General features: G+C 37.5%; 3 protein-coding genes and 4 non-coding genes across 15 annotated transcripts in view; 3 read left to right on the forward strand and 4 right to left on the reverse strand.

Annotated features, from left to right (window-relative positions):
* enkd1 (enkurin domain containing 1) overlaps positions 1-5503 on the reverse strand; it is a 15553-nt gene extending 10050 nt beyond the window's left edge. For 4 of the 6 annotated variants that reach the window (XM_077562134.1, XM_077562135.1, XM_077562133.1 and 1 more), the window contains exons 1-3: positions 5372-5503; positions 4793-4907; positions 1-2218 (exon numbers count right to left, since the gene is read on the reverse strand). The exon at positions 1-2218 is cut by the window's left edge and continues 331 nt beyond it. The gene's annotated coding sequence lies outside the window, so the exon portion shown is untranslated. The remainder of the gene's footprint in view (positions 2219-4792; positions 4908-5371) is intronic. The other 2 variants (XM_077562132.1, XM_077562131.1) reach the window with 1 other exon arrangement.
* vdac3 (voltage-dependent anion channel 3) overlaps positions 1-6573 on the forward strand; it is an 11992-nt gene extending 5419 nt beyond the window's left edge. For 2 of the 4 annotated variants that reach the window (XM_077562139.1, XM_077562142.1), the window contains 8 exons: positions 400-471; positions 567-616; positions 2165-2317; positions 2843-2895; positions 3019-3246; positions 4759-4909; positions 5395-5452; positions 5571-6573. In XM_077562139.1, coding sequence (XP_077418265.1) covers positions 400-471; positions 567-616; positions 2165-2317; positions 2843-2895; positions 3019-3246; positions 4759-4909; positions 5395-5452; positions 5571-5662 — 857 coding nt within the window. In that variant the 3' untranslated portion in view covers positions 5663-6573. Of the gene's footprint in view, positions 1-399; positions 472-566; positions 617-2164; positions 2318-2842; positions 2896-3018; positions 3247-4758; positions 4910-5392; positions 5457-5570 lie in introns of those variants that run through there. The other 2 variants (XM_077562144.1, XM_077562143.1) reach the window with 2 other exon arrangements.
* The window catches only part of ikbkb (inhibitor of nuclear factor kappa B kinase subunit beta), a 29982-nt gene continuing 19084 nt past the window's right edge, over positions 6516-17413 (reverse strand). The window contains exons 13-22 of the mRNA XM_077562125.1: positions 16300-16423; positions 16077-16228; positions 15941-16002; positions 15754-15854; positions 15286-15335; positions 15082-15181; positions 10735-10882; positions 10545-10642; positions 8931-9024; positions 6516-8850 (exon numbers count right to left, since the gene is read on the reverse strand). Coding sequence (XP_077418251.1) covers positions 8791-8850; positions 8931-9024; positions 10545-10642; positions 10735-10882; positions 15082-15181; positions 15286-15335; positions 15754-15854; positions 15941-16002; positions 16077-16228; positions 16300-16423 — 989 coding nt within the window. The 3' untranslated portion in view covers positions 6516-8790. The remainder of the gene's footprint in view (positions 8851-8930; positions 9025-10544; positions 10643-10734; positions 10883-15081; positions 15182-15285; positions 15336-15753; positions 15855-15940; positions 16003-16076; positions 16229-16299; positions 16424-17413) is intronic.
* trnas-aga (transfer RNA serine (anticodon AGA)) lies at positions 9349-9430 on the forward strand. The gene has a single exon. It is a non-coding gene; the product is annotated as a tRNA-Ser (tRNA).
* Positions 11765-11846, forward strand: trnas-uga (transfer RNA serine (anticodon UGA)). The gene has a single exon. It is a non-coding gene; the product is annotated as a tRNA-Ser (tRNA).
* On the reverse strand, positions 12339-12420 carry trnas-aga (transfer RNA serine (anticodon AGA)). Its single transcript has one exon. It is a non-coding gene; the product is annotated as a tRNA-Ser (tRNA).
* trnas-aga (transfer RNA serine (anticodon AGA)) lies at positions 12786-12867 on the reverse strand. Its single transcript has one exon. It is a non-coding gene; the product is annotated as a tRNA-Ser (tRNA).

Consider the following 17413-nt stretch of genomic DNA (forward strand, 5'->3'; position numbering starts at 1 on the left):
CTTGTTGGCTTTTATGTTGACCATTGTTACTTATTCTGGAAACTATTTCGATTACGTGAATTCTGAGATTTTTTTCAAACTTAAATTAGGCCTATACATGTTTGAAGATAACTGCTGAGAACTATAGTACTCAGTTGAGGAGATATAGTAAAAAAAAAAAAAAAAAAGCTTTTCACAGTTTTCCTGACTTTTTGGGCTCAGCTTAATTTATTCACTGCCATAAATTCATTAAAAAATATATATTTTTAAAGTTAGGGGCAAGAGGCGGTAATTAAAAAAAAATTGTAATTAATCTCTTTTCTTCTTGTTCTTTTCTTCTTATTTTTCTAATATTTGGCACCAGTAAAAGTAAATAATATCTGTTATACTACTTTATAACTCGCATTTGCTTCATCTCAGACGGAATGGCCGTCCCTCCGGCATACGCAGACTTGGGGAAGTCCGCCAAAGACATCTTCAACAAGGGCTATGGTAAAAACTATTGTTCATAACTCATGCGTGAATATGTATGCTACATTTAATTTTTTTTTTATGTTTCTCTTTTTTTTTTTTGATGACGTCATCAGGTTATGGAATTTTGAAGCTGGATGTGAAGACCAAGTCCCAGAATGGTGTCGTAAGTACTTTAGCAAAATCACATCTGGATTGTTTGCAAATCTTTTTCTTTTTTTTTTCTTACAGTTTCATCTCTTTTTCTGCCATTGTTTTGTGTGTGTTTGTTTTACCTTTGTGTAGAAAAGTACTTACTGTGTTTTAAACCTTCGGATAAACGTGTTCTCTAGGGGTGGGAATCTTTGAATGTCTCACGATTCGATTCAATTCCGATTTTTGGGCCTGCGATTCGATTCAGAATTGATTTTCGATTGAGAACGATTTTTGATTCAAAATGATTTGATTGGCAATGGTTTTTGCTTCAATCTATAGATGTGCAAGGAATTATAATGATATACTCCAGTCTGACTCGCTAATGCTAATTAATTAGCGCGCTACTCACGGCACTTTTATCACTCAAACGAACGGCTCCACACTGAAAAAAAGCCCAACTTTTATTGGAATAACTTGATCGTGACTTTTTCCTTCTACTCTCTAATGTGGCTACAACTTAACAGTGTATTAGACTGTGTGGAACCACACTGCCCCTCAGTGGCCAAATTGGGTACAGCGCTCCAAATAAAGGCACACAGACAAAGGCAAGACAGTACAAAATAATTTAAATAAAATAAATTTTGGGACATTTAAAATCGATTCTGAATCGTACTATATGAGAATCTTCTTCTTATTCTATTCTTATGAGAATCGATTTTTTGGCACACCCCTAGTGCTCTCATGATCTTCTTGACACTATATGGCCACAATTATTGGGACACAGGAAGTGAAATTGGATAAAAATATGGATTTGGTTCCTTTGTTCCTATCCTGAATTGAAATTAAAGATCTTTGGCCTCACTAAACCTTTGTCCATACATGATGTTGTTCCTTTAATTCCCCCCCCCCCCCCCTCTAATGTTCTTTCTCTTTTTCATCTGCTTTTCTTCTTTGGATGTCCGTGTCAGATGGTAAGAAAGTGTGTGCACGTGTGACGTATCGGAACTTAACGCATGTGGTGTTTTGCAGTTTAAAACAGTTGTATAGTCATGCCTTGAGATACGAGTCTTATTTGTTCTGGATCATGCAAAACACTCATATCTGAAATCAACTTTCCCCATTGAAATGAATGGAAATGCCATTAATGTGTTCCAGTCAATAAATGTAAATGTATAATTGCCTTTTTTGTGTGTTTAGTTTGATGGTAAACTGGGAGTGGTATTAAACACTTTGAAGCCTTTTTTTTTAATAAAGAATTGTTCACTATCTGGGTTGAGGTCACTGCCTAAAAAAAATAAAATAAAGTGCTTGAATCTCAAGTTTTTGCTGGCAAGTCAAAGTAAAAAAAAAAAAAGTCCCCAAAACTCATTAAGTGGGGTCACTTGTATCTCAAGGCACCACTGCACATGCAAATGTCTGCCACCAATATCCTCACACATTGACCACCAACCTCTTCCCCACAGTAGAGAAATAATGCTTTGCGTGTGCTCCAATACCCTCTTTGAACACTTCCTCTCTGCCTTGAGCCGCTTTCACCAGCATCCTGCCTCTCACCTCTGCCCTCCGCCTTGTCTGGCAGGAGTTTGCCACATCGGGCTCCAGCAACACCGACACGGGCAAGTCGGGCGGCCACCTGGAGACCAAGTACAAAGTCAGTGAGTTGGGCCTCAGCTTCAACCAGAAATGGAACACGGACAACACTCTGGCTACAGAAATCACCGTCGAGGACCAGGTGCAGGCAAATGGCAAACTAACGACCTTTAACTCATTCACTGCCATTGACGGCTATAGATGTCAAAAATTCATTTGATCTATTTCTATTAGTTTAACATTTTTTCACCACTTTTGTTTACAAGAGTATGAAAACCTAGAATTTTTTTAAATAATCTTTTGTTATTGGTATGTTGGTAAAAATTAGGGGCGTCAGGCGATTACATTTTTTAATTGTAATTAATCGCATGACTTCACTAGTTAACTCACGATTAATCACAAATTTTATATCTGTTCTAAATGTTTTGTTGTTTTGTTAACTAGAGTATGAAAACCTAGATTTTTTTTACTGTACATTTAGAACAGATATAAAATTTGTGATTAATCGTGAGTTAACAAGTGAAGTTGTGCGATTAATTACAATTAAAAATGTTAATCGCCTGTCGCTCCTAATTTTTAATAATCTTTTTTTTTTTTTTGGAATTCATGGCAGTGAATGAGTTAAAGATGAGCTATGATAGACTTTTTTTTTTCTTCTGATGTGCAGCTGGCAAAGGGTTTGAAGCTTGGTCTGGACACCTCCTTTGTACCAAACACGGGGTAATAACTGAACTGTTTTCCTCATTATAAACATAACACAGTAAAAATAAATAAATAAACCAAAACAATTGAAAAGCACTGAGATGCAATTAATGTGTATAATTGTTTGCCTTCATCCCGCAGCAAAAAAAGCGCCAAACTGAAGACGGCCTACAAGCGCGACTTTGTCAACGCGGGCTGCGACCTGGTGTTCGACATGGCCGGCCCCACCGTCCACGGCGCCGCCGTGCTGGGCTACCAGGGCTGGCTGGCGGGCTATCAGTTGGCGTTCGACACCGCCAAGTCCAAGCTCACCGTGAACAACTTCGCTCTGGGATACAAGGCCCGCGACTTCCAGCTACACACCAGTGTGTAAGTGGCATTATGCGCTGTCCAAAATATTTAGATGCACTCTAAAAACAGTTGGGTCAAAAGTAACCCAATTATGGCTCAAAAATGAACCGATCCACTATATGGGTCAATTTGACCCAACTTTGAGTCAAGAAATGGGTCTTTTAGTGTAAAACAACATAAAGTGGATCCGTCCATATTTGACCCATAGTTGGGTTATTTTTTACCCGACTGTTTTTAAAGTGCACACTGAATTTTTTTTAATTTCTGAAACTTTTTTTTTTGATAATAACTCATTTGGTCCCAAAAACGTATAAATACGTTCTTTTTGTTTTTAAAGTGCACACTGAATTTTTTTTAATTTCTGAAACTTTTTTTGATAATAACTCATTTGGTCCCAAAAACGTATAAATACGTTCTTTTTCAATATTACCATGGCCATTGGTCCCCAAAACGTATTCATACATTTTTTAATGTTGTTTTTTTTATGCTAGAGCATACAGAAGGCTTTGATGCAGCCTCTGAACTGAGAACGCTTGAAGCAATAATAGTTATTACAAAAAAACGGCCAGCGGGTGGCAGCAGAGTATAAGATGTCAATCAGGGCCACCCAAAACGTATTCATACATTTTTATGTTGTTTTTTTATGCTAGAGCATACAGAAGGCTTTGATGCAGCCTGTGAACTGAGAACGCTTGAAGCAATAATAGTTATTACAAAAACGGCCAGCGGGTGGCAGCAGAGTATAAGAAATCAATCAGGGCCATGTTGAAAAAAAAGCTCATTTACCCATTGTTCTAAACAGATTTGTGAATAATGATTAAACTTAGCTATATTCTAATGCTAATTGCTGCAAAATGGAAACAGATAGAAATGTACTTTTTTTCCTGATGAAAGAAGAGACTCTGATCTTTCTGTTTTTATAGCAATAGAAAACAATATTCTGTGGGCCTTGCAAAATCAGTCAAAATCCAGTAAAACAGCCGGGAACGAAAGGGGTTACTTCAGTGAAAATGGCTGGGAGTGCTTTTAGCAAAATGACCCAGGATTATTCTTGCTGTTCCTGAGGGTAAAAGGAATCTCAAGATTGCAAAAAAGTATGTGCATTGTTAGTTAAACTGGATTAAACATACTTTTTTTTTCTTTTCTGATACTTTTGAATAATTACACATGACCCCGGGTCAAATTGACCCAGGATGTTATTACTAATCCAGTGAAAGAAACGTAACACATGGGTTGAAAAACAAATATTGCCTGTGTTATTCATAAGTGTACAGAAATAAAAAAGTTTTGACACTTTTGGATAATTAAATACACTCACGGGTCACACTGTTTAAAATAAAGTATTGCATTTGGATTGTACACATTTCTGACATGTTAGGATGACTAAACACCTCGGGTCAAAGTGACCCAGGGACAGTATAGTTGTTCCTCTCAAACAAACATAACAGGAGGGTTGAAAAAACAGTCATCTTACATTTTTTGCTCCAATTCTCCTCTTGTCAACATCTAATCTATGCTTGACCATTGCAGAAACGACAGCACAGAGTTTTCCGGGTCTATTTACCAAAAGGTGAACAGCACAGTGGAGACTGCCGTCCACCTGGCCTGGACGGCCGGAAGCAACAACACACTCTATGGAGTGGGAGCCAAATACCAGTTGGATAAGGACACCTCTCTTTCTGTAAGGAAAAGTTGCATGATTACATTCGATGATGTCCCTGTGTGTCACTTCCTGTCAATTAGAGGTGGCAAATTCAAGTCCAGAAAGTAAAAAAACTGCCACAGTTTGGCTTTAGCCATTGATGCTAGCTAGCTAGAAAGTAAAAACCCTGTCACAATTTGGTTTAGCCATTGATGCTAGTTAGCTAGCTAGCAAGTAATGTCTGTGTTATTCATAAGTGTGTATCCATAAATAAAAAAGTTTTACACTTTTAGATAATTAAATACGCCTGCGGGTCATTTTGATCATTGCTGTTCATGAGAGCACTGGTTAAAATAAAGTATTGTATTTGGCATTAGGTTCTATGTTTTTGATTGATGCTAGCTAGCTAGCTAGCTAGCACCTAGGGCTAAAGCCAAACTGTGGCAGGGTTTTTACTTTCTGAACCTGGATTTGCCACCTTTGCTGTTTACGAACACTCACGACGGATGGTTCTCTTCACACAGGCCAAAGTCAACAACTCCTGTCTTGTTGGAGTAGGATACACACAGACCCTCAGGCCAGGTTTGTTGTTCTGCACTGCTTCCATTTTCCTGAAGTGTAAAAAATGGAGTGGCAAGTTTAGCTCTGGCCAACCAACCAGAGGACGGAAACATGTTCACGCTTCCTTCTTTTTCCGCAGGAATCAAGCTAACGCTGTCAGCGCTCATCGACGGGAAGAACGTCAACGGCGGCGGACACAAGATGGGGCTGGGCTTCGAGTTGGACGTGTGAAGATGCAGAGAAGAAGAAATGCCTTCGCAGAACGCAGAAAAAGAAGAAAATGAACGAGGCGAATTATGACAACGCCTCCAAGGTCCAAGCAGCAACACTAAGTCACATCATCACACACTCACTGTCGAAGGGCTTGTTTGAATGCAAATACCAACTAAACAGATTGAAAGCTGTTCAGTTTGTGCCATTAGAATACAAAATAAGGGAGATTGTGGCTACGTTATGTTTTAGTGGCTGAATGGTTTATATCCTAGACAAAAACTTTTTTTGAATCTTTGAGTTGGAAATGACACAAGACACACATGATGATGAGACTGTGAATTAAAAAATGTTTTTATTTCTCAATAATGAAATGTTTGTGTGTAATCGTGCCAAAATATGACTAATTTTCAAATGTTTTTTTTTTAACTCAACAATCATCTTGTGTCATTTCCAGCTAAAAGATACACATTTAACATTCACATCGACTCAAAACGTATGTGCCCACCGTATTAACTATATTTGTTGTACAGTATTTGTACATAAATAGGACTTAATGCTCGTTATTTCAATTTGATCAACTCCCTTTTGTTTTACTAACCGTGTGTGATTCAATCACATTTTTAAGCGAAGACGGAACTTTTCATACTTTTTCTGCCACTTTGTCAAATACATGACTATCATAAACAGTGCAATAAGCAATGTAATGTCCAAGTGAGGAAGTGGGCATTTAACTCAACCATTTCACCTCAGTCGCTCAAAGGTCTATTGCGTGTGTGAGTCCTAAACCCGTTCAGCCTTTAAACAGTCCATATTTCACTTGATTTCATCTGTGTTGTGCTTTACACAAGAACCTTAGTCAAAAGTTAAAATCTAGGCTCAAACTGTTTTTTTATTTAATCAGTGGAATAAAAAAAATGTATACAAAATTATGTGTGCTTTTGTCCTGTTCTAAATCTTGAAATAACAGAAAAAAAATATCACAAAGTGCAACATTCAAAATGATATCACTGCGTCATTATTGCAGTTGTAACGGGACAATATGACATGACAGTCCATTGACAGTACATTAACAACTCTCTTCTCTTTAGTACTAATAAGTGGACCGAACCACATAAAGATCTAGGAAGTGCAGCTTTTGACACCAAAATAATTGTGGCGTGGATTCGAAGATTCCCTGAGCTGTTCATGTTTTTAGTTCAAAATTTTCACTTAATTAAAAAAAAAATGCCCCATTGAACACTGTGCAGCAGGGATGTGCAAACATTTGTGCTCAGGGCTACATCTGCTTTTTTTTTTTTTTTAAACAGACAAATGGGCCTGGTTATTTGTGGATGTAGTTAAAAAGTTAATACATATGAGTCTGTAAAAAAAGTATTTTAACAATAATAAAAAATAATAAAAATATTTCATGACATTTATAATTACCCGGTTCATTTAAGGAATAAAAAATATATATATATACAATATAAAATTGTTCATTTTACGTACCATTTTTTAAAATCCGCCGCACTCCGAACGGCTTGGCCCAACCTGACTGAACTGCCGCGCAGTGTTCCGGGTTCAGCAACTACTTTTCGTGACTTGAAAACGTTGCAGATGTAAAGGCCAATCAAAAATGTCGTATCGCGATCTTTCACAGCAAAAATGACATTTTACTACCAAGCTGTATTAACTCATTCACTGCCATTGACGGCTATAAACGTCCATATTTCATTTTAACTATCTGTATTAGCTTAACATTTTTTTCCCACTTATGTTAACAAGAGTATGAAAACCTAGAATTTTTTTATCGTACATTTAGAACCAATACAAAATTTGTGATTAATCGTGAGTTAACTAGTGAAGTCATACGATTAATTACAATAAAAAATTGCCTCTTGCCACAAATTTTTGATAATCTTCTTTTTTAATGCATTTATGGCAGTGAATGAGTTAAAGTATAATTTCTATTGTGTTTTCGAATAATATTTAACCATATTTCTCATTTCTTATGTACCTGAGGATTAAAAAGCAAAGTCATGGAGATACAAGGGCTTCTGAAAAAAACACACTCTCTTCTTTGATTTTTGTCCATAATGTTTTTTGAGGTCCAAATGAAAAATAATACAGTACTGTATAAGACGCCTCAAATGCTGTTTCCCCATAAAAATACCAGGCGGTCGCAGTTTTTACGTTACAGCGAGTTGGTGGGTTGGTTAAAAAATGTAGTGGGCCATAGGTGGCCCCTAGGCCATACTTTGCCCACCCCTGCTTGATCGTACTGTCATTCTGTCGTCATTCTACTGCGACACTTGATGACGCTACAATACACATGGTGCAATCGCTGTACACTTCATCAACGTACGGTTCAATTAGGTTTGCGGATTGCCACGAGCTGGATGGCTGAGAACAGATCTGGGTCCTGAGGGGGACATTAAAAACTGCCTCGGAATTGGAAAGCTGGGATAAGGGAGGCTAAGGGCCGATTACCGGGGACTACAAAAATGAGCAAGACACTCTCCACTAGCATCGTTATCATAATCACATTGTACAGCTTTGATTTCGGGCCTAACAAGACACAATTCTGCCACATTGTGTTCAAATAAAACAGAATATTCCGCTTTTAACCCTGGAGAACCCACGGGGTCAAATTTGGCCCCTATAAATTCTGCTACTCAAAATAACATTTTTTTTTTTTACAAATTTAACTTCAAAAGTCCAGAGTGCCACTTCTGACCCCTGCATGGGGCCATCTAGTGGATGAATATTGCACTTACATGAGCCAGAGTGGTTTGACAAGATGGCTGGCAACATGCTGTTTTGTTGAGCTGGAAATCAATCCAAACAAAACCATCTTCTCAGCAAACCATCAGATGGTAAAATTGTGTTTTTTTTTGTTAATCTATTTCATATCATGTTGCAGAATGCCTAGGAGTATGTTTAATATATATATTTTGATAAATTAGCAACTCTGAGCTAGTTAAAAAAAAAAGGGGTAAAATTGAAAAAACATCTATTTTGGTGTTCAGTGAACTTATAGCAGTCATTTAATGTATAATTCATAATTTTCCAAAGAAGAAAAGGGTTCTTGGGTTCTCCAGGGTTAAGTGTGCACAAACGTGTGTTTGGCCCTGATGTCCACACGGTGGCAGCAAGTGGACGTAAATCTAGGAGAGATCTCTGGAGAAACTGTTGCTCCCTTGCAGCCACGTCCACTCCCTCAGCATCTGGCACACAAAACGTGAAGTGAGAACAATCGTGTTTCATTTCTTTCTGGGAAAAGGCGGCATGAAAATGAGCCCCCGACCTCCATGTTGCTCTCGGACTCCTGGATGGTGTCCTGCAGCAAACGCTGCAGTCGACTCTCAAAGGTCCTGCTCTCCTCCACCAGAGACTCATCCCTGGCCAGACGTAAAAAAGCAAAATATTGGCTGTTGAAAGGGAAGTCCCAGTAATGAGAACATGTCTAATAATTGTCCAGATGATCCAATCAGGACTTTCGGTTGCAGGAAAACTGCGTCCAGTGGCAACCTGCAAGGTTAGCAACTGTATCTGTCACAAGAAAACCCACAATGCTATGCTATGCACGCTTCACATTTTAGATCACCCACCGAAAGCTGGTCAAACATTTTCTAAGATTTATATCGGCGATGCATTGAAATTAGAATCAATTAGATTTTTTTTGTTCATTTGTTCCAGTGAAGCCCTCCGATCCACTTTGGTGTGTTGTCGTGGCCGAGTGGTTAAGGCGATGGACTAGAAATCCATTGGGGTCTCCCCGCGCAGGTTCGAGTCCTGCCGACAACGTGACCTTTTGGAGCACAACCTCCAGGGTGGTTCCTAAATTTTGCTCTGCTGTTCTAAAGATAGACTTTATGGTCCAGATTTTTATATCACTACAAATTAATTTCTAGTCCATTTGTTTGTTCTATTCCTCCCCAACAACACAGCTGATATTTTCTCAGGACAGTCAACTTGGTGTGGAGTTGGAATGCAGCCAAAGGGTTCTATTTTTGTCCGGTGAGCCATTTGGAACTCCGATCTTCTGGGCCCAGTATTTCAAAACATTTCATCTGAATCAGATTGGTCTAAAAGGATGTAGGAAGGAAACTAAGTTTCCTTTTAACTCATTCACTGCTATTGACGGCAATAGACGTCCAAAATTCATTTGAACTATTTCTATTAGTTTCACATTTTTTCCACTTTTGTTAACAAGAGTATGAAAACCTAGAATTTTTTTATTGTACATTTAGAACAGATATAAAATTTGTGATAAATTGTGAGTTAACTCGTAAAGTCATGCAATTAATTATGATTTTAATTGCCCGACGCTTCAAATTTTTTTATTGTAATTTATCGCATGACTTCAACTCACGATTAATCATAAATTTGATACCTGTTCTAAATGTACAATAAAACATTTTTTATAGGTTTCCATACTCTTGTTAACAAAAGTGGAAAAAAATGTTAGAGTATGAAAACCTAGATTTTTTTTTTATTGTTCATTTAGAACAGATAATTTTTTTTTTTATTGTTCATTTAGAACAGATTTTTTTTTTTATTAATCATGAGTTAGCTAGTAAAGTCATGTGATTAATTACAATTTAAAAATTTAATCGCCCGATGCCCCTAATTTAAAAAAAAGAAAAGATTATTAAAAATTAGGGGCATCAGACGATTAAAATTTTAATTGTAAATAATTGCATGACTTCAATACGATTAATCAAAAATGTTATATCTGTTCTAAATGTACAAAAAAATTATAGGTTTTCATACTTTTGTTAACAAAAATTTAAAAAATTTTAAACTAATAGAAATAGTTAAAATGATTTATTTACGTCTATACCCGTCAATGGCAGTGATGAGTTATAGTGCACAAAGTGATCTTAGACTTGCACATGATGTGACTGACAGTACTCACAACTGCTGCAAACTATGTCGCGGGGTCATCAGAGGAGGCACAGAAGAAGATGTACGAGATCCATCAGGACTCCCGCTTACCGGGCTTCGAACCTTACTCTACAGGAAGTCATCAAAAATGCTGAGTCAGTTCATTTCGAAAAAAGTCGCCTGCGCGTTCCGAATGATTTGATGTGCGAGTGTTTCCTCACACAGGCGACTTTCAGGAGGTTCCACAGCTCCCTTTGGCGCTTCTCCTGCAGACCCATCAGGACTTGCTCGCTCTGAGCCATCTCCTGCACCACGCCTTCCACCTTGGGCAGCAGCTCCATGACGCGCTGACGACAAACGCCCGTCTTGCTGCGAGGACAAAATCACTTTCAGATTGACAACACAGATCATGGGTGATCATCCAGTTTTTTTTTGTTTTTTTTTAGATAAAGAGGAATTCATATTTTCATATTAACTCATTCACTGCCATTGACGGCTATAGACGTAAAAAAATCATTTGAACTATTCATATTAGTTTCACATTTTTTCCACTTTTGTTAGCAAGAGTATGAAAACCTAGAAATTATTGTACATTTAGAACAGATATAAAATTTGTGATTAATCGTGAGTTAACTATTGAAGTCATGCGATTAATTACAATAAAAAAAATGTAATCGCCTGACGCCTCTAATTTTTAATAATATTTTCTTAAAAAAAAGAAAAAAGACTACTAAAAAAAAATTGGGTTTTCATACTCTCAGACAATTAAAATGTTTAATTGTAATTAATCGCATGACTTCAATAGTTAACTCACGATTAATCACAACTTTTATATATGTTCTAAATGTACAATAAAAAAAATCTAGGTTTTTATACTCTTGTTAACAAAAGTGGGAAAAATATGTTAAACTAATAGAAATAGTTAAAATGAATTGTTGACGTTTATAGGCGTCAATGGCAGTGAATGAGTTAATATTTTTGGGGAAGTGTAATGAAGGCTAGAATGAGGACACAGGTGAGTATTTGTGAGAAATGGTATGTTATCATGAATGCATATTTTGATTATTTTGGTGTCTTTTTAGATCTAAAGTGTTGAAAACGGTCTGAGAAAATGCCACGTGATTTTGCTCCATGTTGTCGTGGCTCAAGAAAATGTCACATGGCCAATCTTGAGTTGTCTTGGCCGATCAGATCCCGGCACAGGATACGATATTGTCCCAATGAAATGTCACCTAAAAAGACACTACATGTGTTGTTGTGGCCGAGCGGTTAAGGCGATGGACTTGAAATCCATTAGGGTCTCCCTGCGTAGGTTCGAATCCTGCCAACAACGTCTATGTTTTAGCGAAGGTTCAGATCAGACTTGACATGTTTTAACACAGCTATGGTCATGGCTTTGTAAATATATAGCCTGTAAGTGAACATCAATGCTCACTCAACATGTTCATAATATAGACCACAATGCATTATGAGCAACAACAACAAAAATGGTGCAAGCAATGCAAAGCGGTGGTCACATGACAACACAGCCTGCCATTTTCTCAGAGTAGTGTAGTGGATTGGGATTATCTACAGGTCAAATGTCACATATTATCTACAGGTCAAATGTCACATTCTTGTTTAATAATTCACTGGTCAGCATGCGCTAAGAAAAAGAAAACTGTCATCGCTGCCTGCTAGATTTGAACCTCCGTGAGGAAACCCTGACTGATTTCCTCTTCTGCCCTGTTGTTCTCACATCAGATTATTTTTTTAACAAAGCTATGTATCGTCCAGCAGATTGTCAAAAGTGAGCAAAAAGGAACTCTACTCTATTAAAAACCAACGTTGTCGGCAGGATTCGAACCTGCGCGGGGAGACCCCAATGGATTTCTAGTCCATCGCCTTAACCACTCGGCCACGACAACACATTCCCCACTCACGCACATATGACATTTTTTTTGGACAGTCTACCAGAGCAGATGCCAGATACAGCCTCATCAAAATTTTTGCATAAAGAGAATACCAATGTCATAGCTTGTATATTATTAGCATTAATCTTAAATAAAAAGTTGAAATAGCTCAAAAACAAGAGCCAATGTAGAAAAATCAATGTTGTCTGTTACTACCAATCTATTAGCGACATATTAGCAACAACGTGTGGATGTTTTGGAAGTTGCTCCAAAAGACAGATGCCTAAGTCTTATTTTTTATTTGGTTATTTTTCTCTCAGTGTCAACACAATGGAATTTGTAAATGGGCAAATCCATATTATTCTGCTCCAAAATAAGGACGTTGTCGGCAGGATTCGAACCTGCGCGGGGAGACCCCAATGGATTTCTAGTCCATCGCCTTAACCACTCGGCCACGACAACACACTGATGGCAGATCAGAGGGTTCTACTGGAACAAATCAACAAAAACTCGGAAAAAAATCTAATTTGATTATAATTTCAATGCATCGCCAATATGAATCTCAGAAAATGTTTGACCAGCTTTCGTGGGTGAGCTAAAATTTGAAGCGTGCATAGCATAGCATTGTGATGATGATCCACTAGTTGGGTTTCCTTCTACCCATTTTTATTCGAATTTTCAAGAAATGCGATAATAAAACTGAATGGAAAAGCTAGAAATTCGAGAAGAAGTCGCAAAAAAAAAGTTTCTACGCTTAGGGGGATGGATTTTAAAGCGTATCGTAAAAAGGAAAATGCAAATGTTGGCTATGGAAACAGGTTTTGGTCGAACGTCGCACGTTTTGACCGTATATTACGACAGACGTACGTTTGTAGTCCTAAAGCAATGTCAGACGATAAAGTAAGGTATGTTTGGGGAGACGACGAAACAGAAATCTTTTTTTAATTAAAGAAGCGAATTTTAATGCTATTTTAGACGGAAAACGGCAAAGAAACGCTACAGTTTAACAAGAATTACAGAAGAAAACGCATACGCACGGCGCAGTCACTTCCTGGTCTTCTTCTTCTTTTTCTTCTTCTTCTTCTAAATTACTGGTGGACCACATCTCTATGGTGTATACCGCCACCTACAGTGGCGGAGTCCCCTCTCAATATTCGCAAAAGAAGAACAGATGGAAACGGGCATAAGTAGCATTTTCAGTAAATTCCCTTAAAAAAAACGAAACAATTGGACTACTGTCGTCTCCCCGCATGGGTTCGAATCCTGCTGAGAAACTGTTCTTTTTGGGGCAGGAGCAGACAAGCCCTAAATGTGGCAGAAGCAGCTAGCTCATTATCTGTCACAGTCTCTCTAGACTTTGCTTTAGAACCAGAGGATGGCGGTTCCAACTGACTAGAGCCAAGTTCCATCCCTGTCATTTAGAAAAGCACAGAAAAAGTTGGTCATGTGACCACATATTTTTGAAGAGACATCCATTTTGCTCATCCAGTAAAAAAGGGAGACACATGGCTTGAGAGGTAAACACATATAAGTTCAAAAACCATTTTTTTGCCCTCCAAAGTAAAATTTCTATGGTTAAGATTTTTTGATGGCTGTGTTTGAACAATTATAGACAACTTTGAAAACAGTTCACACGTTTTAGTGCTTTAGTCAGCTACATCATGAGTCTATATGGTTAGCATGATGCTGGCTCAAAACAGCTGGGGGATGCTTTTTTCCCCCAAAATGGTGGGCTTGGAGTCATTTGTGCCAAAGGACCTGGGTTAAGTTGCGCCAATTACTTCCTCTAAATTATGATTATTTAATCTATATGACTTTATTGTATTTTATTGTTGTTGTAAACTGTATTCTTACATTTGATCAATAAAAGTATGCGCCATTTTATTTTTTGGACCAAAATTCATCATGCCACCAGATACAAAAGGACAGAGAGGGTTTCAATTACTCTAGAGGAGTTGGAAAGAGCAGTCAAAGAGGGGAAGACCATACGTCTGGTTGGAAAGGAGATAAAAATCTGCAGGATGGCCATAAAAATAATTTAGGGATAAGAAAAAAAATAGTCTCAGGCTTACCCTAAAGAGCACTCAACAAGTACAAATCTGGTTGTTCTGCTCACTTAGGTTATGTGTCTACAGAAGTTATTTTTCGTTAAAAAACACACACACAAAAAAACTGAAAGAAAGTGAAAACAAGAATTGTGACTGACACCTGAGAATCTGGAGTTGGAGAAGGCTCACAAAGAAAGAGAAGATAAAAAGGCTGAAAGAAAAAGAATGAAAGAAGAAAAGGCCTCTGAAACCTGCAAATCAATGTTTTCTATTGAGTTTGTCTTCATTTTAGATAGCATTATCATTTTTGAGATTAAAATGATCGTCATTTGCTTCAGTTATCAATGGCACAATTTACCCCACTCAATTCCGACTAACAAAACCACTTTTTTTTTTCTAAAGCTATATTTCTCAAACAGTTTATTGACGATCCAAAGTGATTGCTCACAGGGATGCACAACTTCCTAAACAATGTTTCCCTGTAATCCCCTTTAATAAAATTTATGTAAAAATAGGCACTTTCCCCTATAGATTATACTTGACCATAAATTACAGTACTCACTGTGATCCACTTAAAAAAAAAAATTCAAATAGACTAGCAACTGTGGATCTACAGGTCCATCAGTACCTGAGGTGTGTGTAGAAGTCTCGAAGTTTCCTCTCATAGAACTGCACGGCTTGAAGCACCAGGCGCAGGATGTCCTGACCATCTCCAGGACAACGCTGCTCTGGGAACCAGACACAAACCAGCAAAAGTTTATTTTCATGAATTTAACAAAAAAAAAAAAAAAAAAAACACTAAAAAGGAAAAAGATACATAAATAATCCAAACCTTTGGGTTTCTCTCTCAGCTTGCGCAGCATTTCCATGGCCTTCCCTTCACTAAAAGTAGGTCAAGTAGGGTAGTGCAATTAATTGAAATTCAATTACAATTTCAAATATTACACTTGCTAATTACAAAATCAGCATAATCGACAAAAAAAAAGATAAATGAAAAATTTGAGTTGTTTAAATTTATACATTTGCATCTTTTTCTTTTTTTTTTAAATAACTAACTTAATACATTTTGTTACGTCCAAAAATAACTTAAGCATAATTATAGTGTTTCAAATAATTGTATTTGTCTTAATATTTTTTACGTTTAAACATTTTCTGGGTTTGTACCAAAAAATAAATGATCATCCAAATCGTGATTTCAATTATTACCAAAATAATTGTGATGAATATTTTCTTCATAATCGAGCAGCCCTAAGGTCAAGTTTTCAATGCTGGTCTTAGTGATTGTTCAATTGCGACTCACAGGGTGTCCAGAGCCTCTCCGCTCCTCCACGGCTGACGTTGAACGTCCAGAATGTCTTGTTGCAGGTGCATCATCTCCTCCTCGAGTTCACTCACTTTGGGCTGTCACACACACACACACACACACCATCATTTTGAGAGCGAGCACATGCACACATGCACGGACGGACACAAAGACATTCCTGTACCTGACCACAGCTGCTGGCAGTCTGCTCCATTTCCCTCCACACTCCCAGCAGTTTGTCGGAAGCTAGAGAATGAAATTGATTTCACGTTTACGTTTTCTAATACATTGTCGAGCGATGCAGAGTTATAATACAGTACCGATCCCAGTGGCGGTCTGCTCCTGGTATTTATCCATGTCTATGTGAAGGCTGGTGGTGAAGAAGTCCAGTTTGGCCATGAGTCTCTGGTGCATGGACACCATCTCGTTCTTCTGCTTGGACAGGGATGAGTTGTGTCTTAGCAAGCTCATGCTGGAAGGAAAATATTGGGACTTTCAAATAGAGTTCATATATTTGTCTGTTTGTGTGCGTGTCTTTCCTACATGGCTGCTTTCTGTCCCTGCTGAAGTCTCTGCCAGTCCTCCTTCAAGGAGCGGATGGTATGCCACGCCTGGCCACATGTCCTCCTCAGAGGGCTGTAAGGCAGAACGTGCTTTGGGTCCTTTTCTAGTCAAAAAGAAGACATATATATGATTATTTTGCTAGCTGGTTTGAGTTAATATGTCTGATAAATATTACACCCAAAAAGTCGGTAGATGCAGAAATTGGGATAGGTCAAAAGCATTTTGCTAGTAATAAGTTAATTTGGCTGTTAAAATGTACATTTATTCTATGATAAATACCTTGAGTGTTACTCTCTAGATTTTGCGAAACCCCAAAATATTTTTTGACAGTGGTTCTCAGTGTGGGGTACAAAATACCACTACTGGTGCATGGGGTCCCCCTACTGGTAAGTGAAAAATAAATATTGAATTAAACTGCATAATGTTACTGTGGTTTAATTGGGTTTTTTTGTAATCAAGTTTAGTACATTTGATAAGTATGGTTCAATCAAATGTAACTTTTAAGTACAAAACATTTGCATTAGTTTTTTTTTTTTTTTAGAAATGTTTGTTTTTAAAGAGAAGTCAACCCAAAATAAAAATTCTTGACAATATGTTGACTATGCAGTCCCACAAGTCTAAATACGTTATTCTGGTTACTATTGCGTTTGTGGAATATGAGTTAAGCATCAAAATCCAGCAGTTTTTATCAATATCAGAAGGCGGCCATTTTGACACTTGCTATTGAGTGAAGATGACATCACAACATGGAACCTACCAAAAGAAAGATTAGAGTCTCTTCTTACATCAGGAAAAAAAGTATATTTCTATCTGTTTTTCCGTTTTGCAGCAATTAGCATTAGAATGTAGCTAAATTTGATAATTATTCACGAATCTATTTCGAAATGTGAGTAAAAGCTTATTTTCATACATGGCCCTGGTTGATCTTGTTTGCTCTGCTGCCACCTGCTGGCCGTTTGTGTAACAACTACCATTTCTTCAACCGTTCTTTGCAGTTGAGAGGCTGCATCAAAGCCTTCTGTATGCTCTAGCATAAAAAAATTATAAAAACAAAACAAAAAAAACATATAAATACGTCTTTGGGACACTTAAA

The sequence above is a fragment of the Vanacampus margaritifer genome, chromosome 3, assembly GCF_051991255.1.
Source record: "Vanacampus margaritifer isolate UIUO_Vmar chromosome 3, RoL_Vmar_1.0, whole genome shotgun sequence".
NCBI classification, from domain to species: Eukaryota; Metazoa; Chordata; class Actinopteri; order Syngnathiformes; family Syngnathidae; genus Vanacampus; species Vanacampus margaritifer.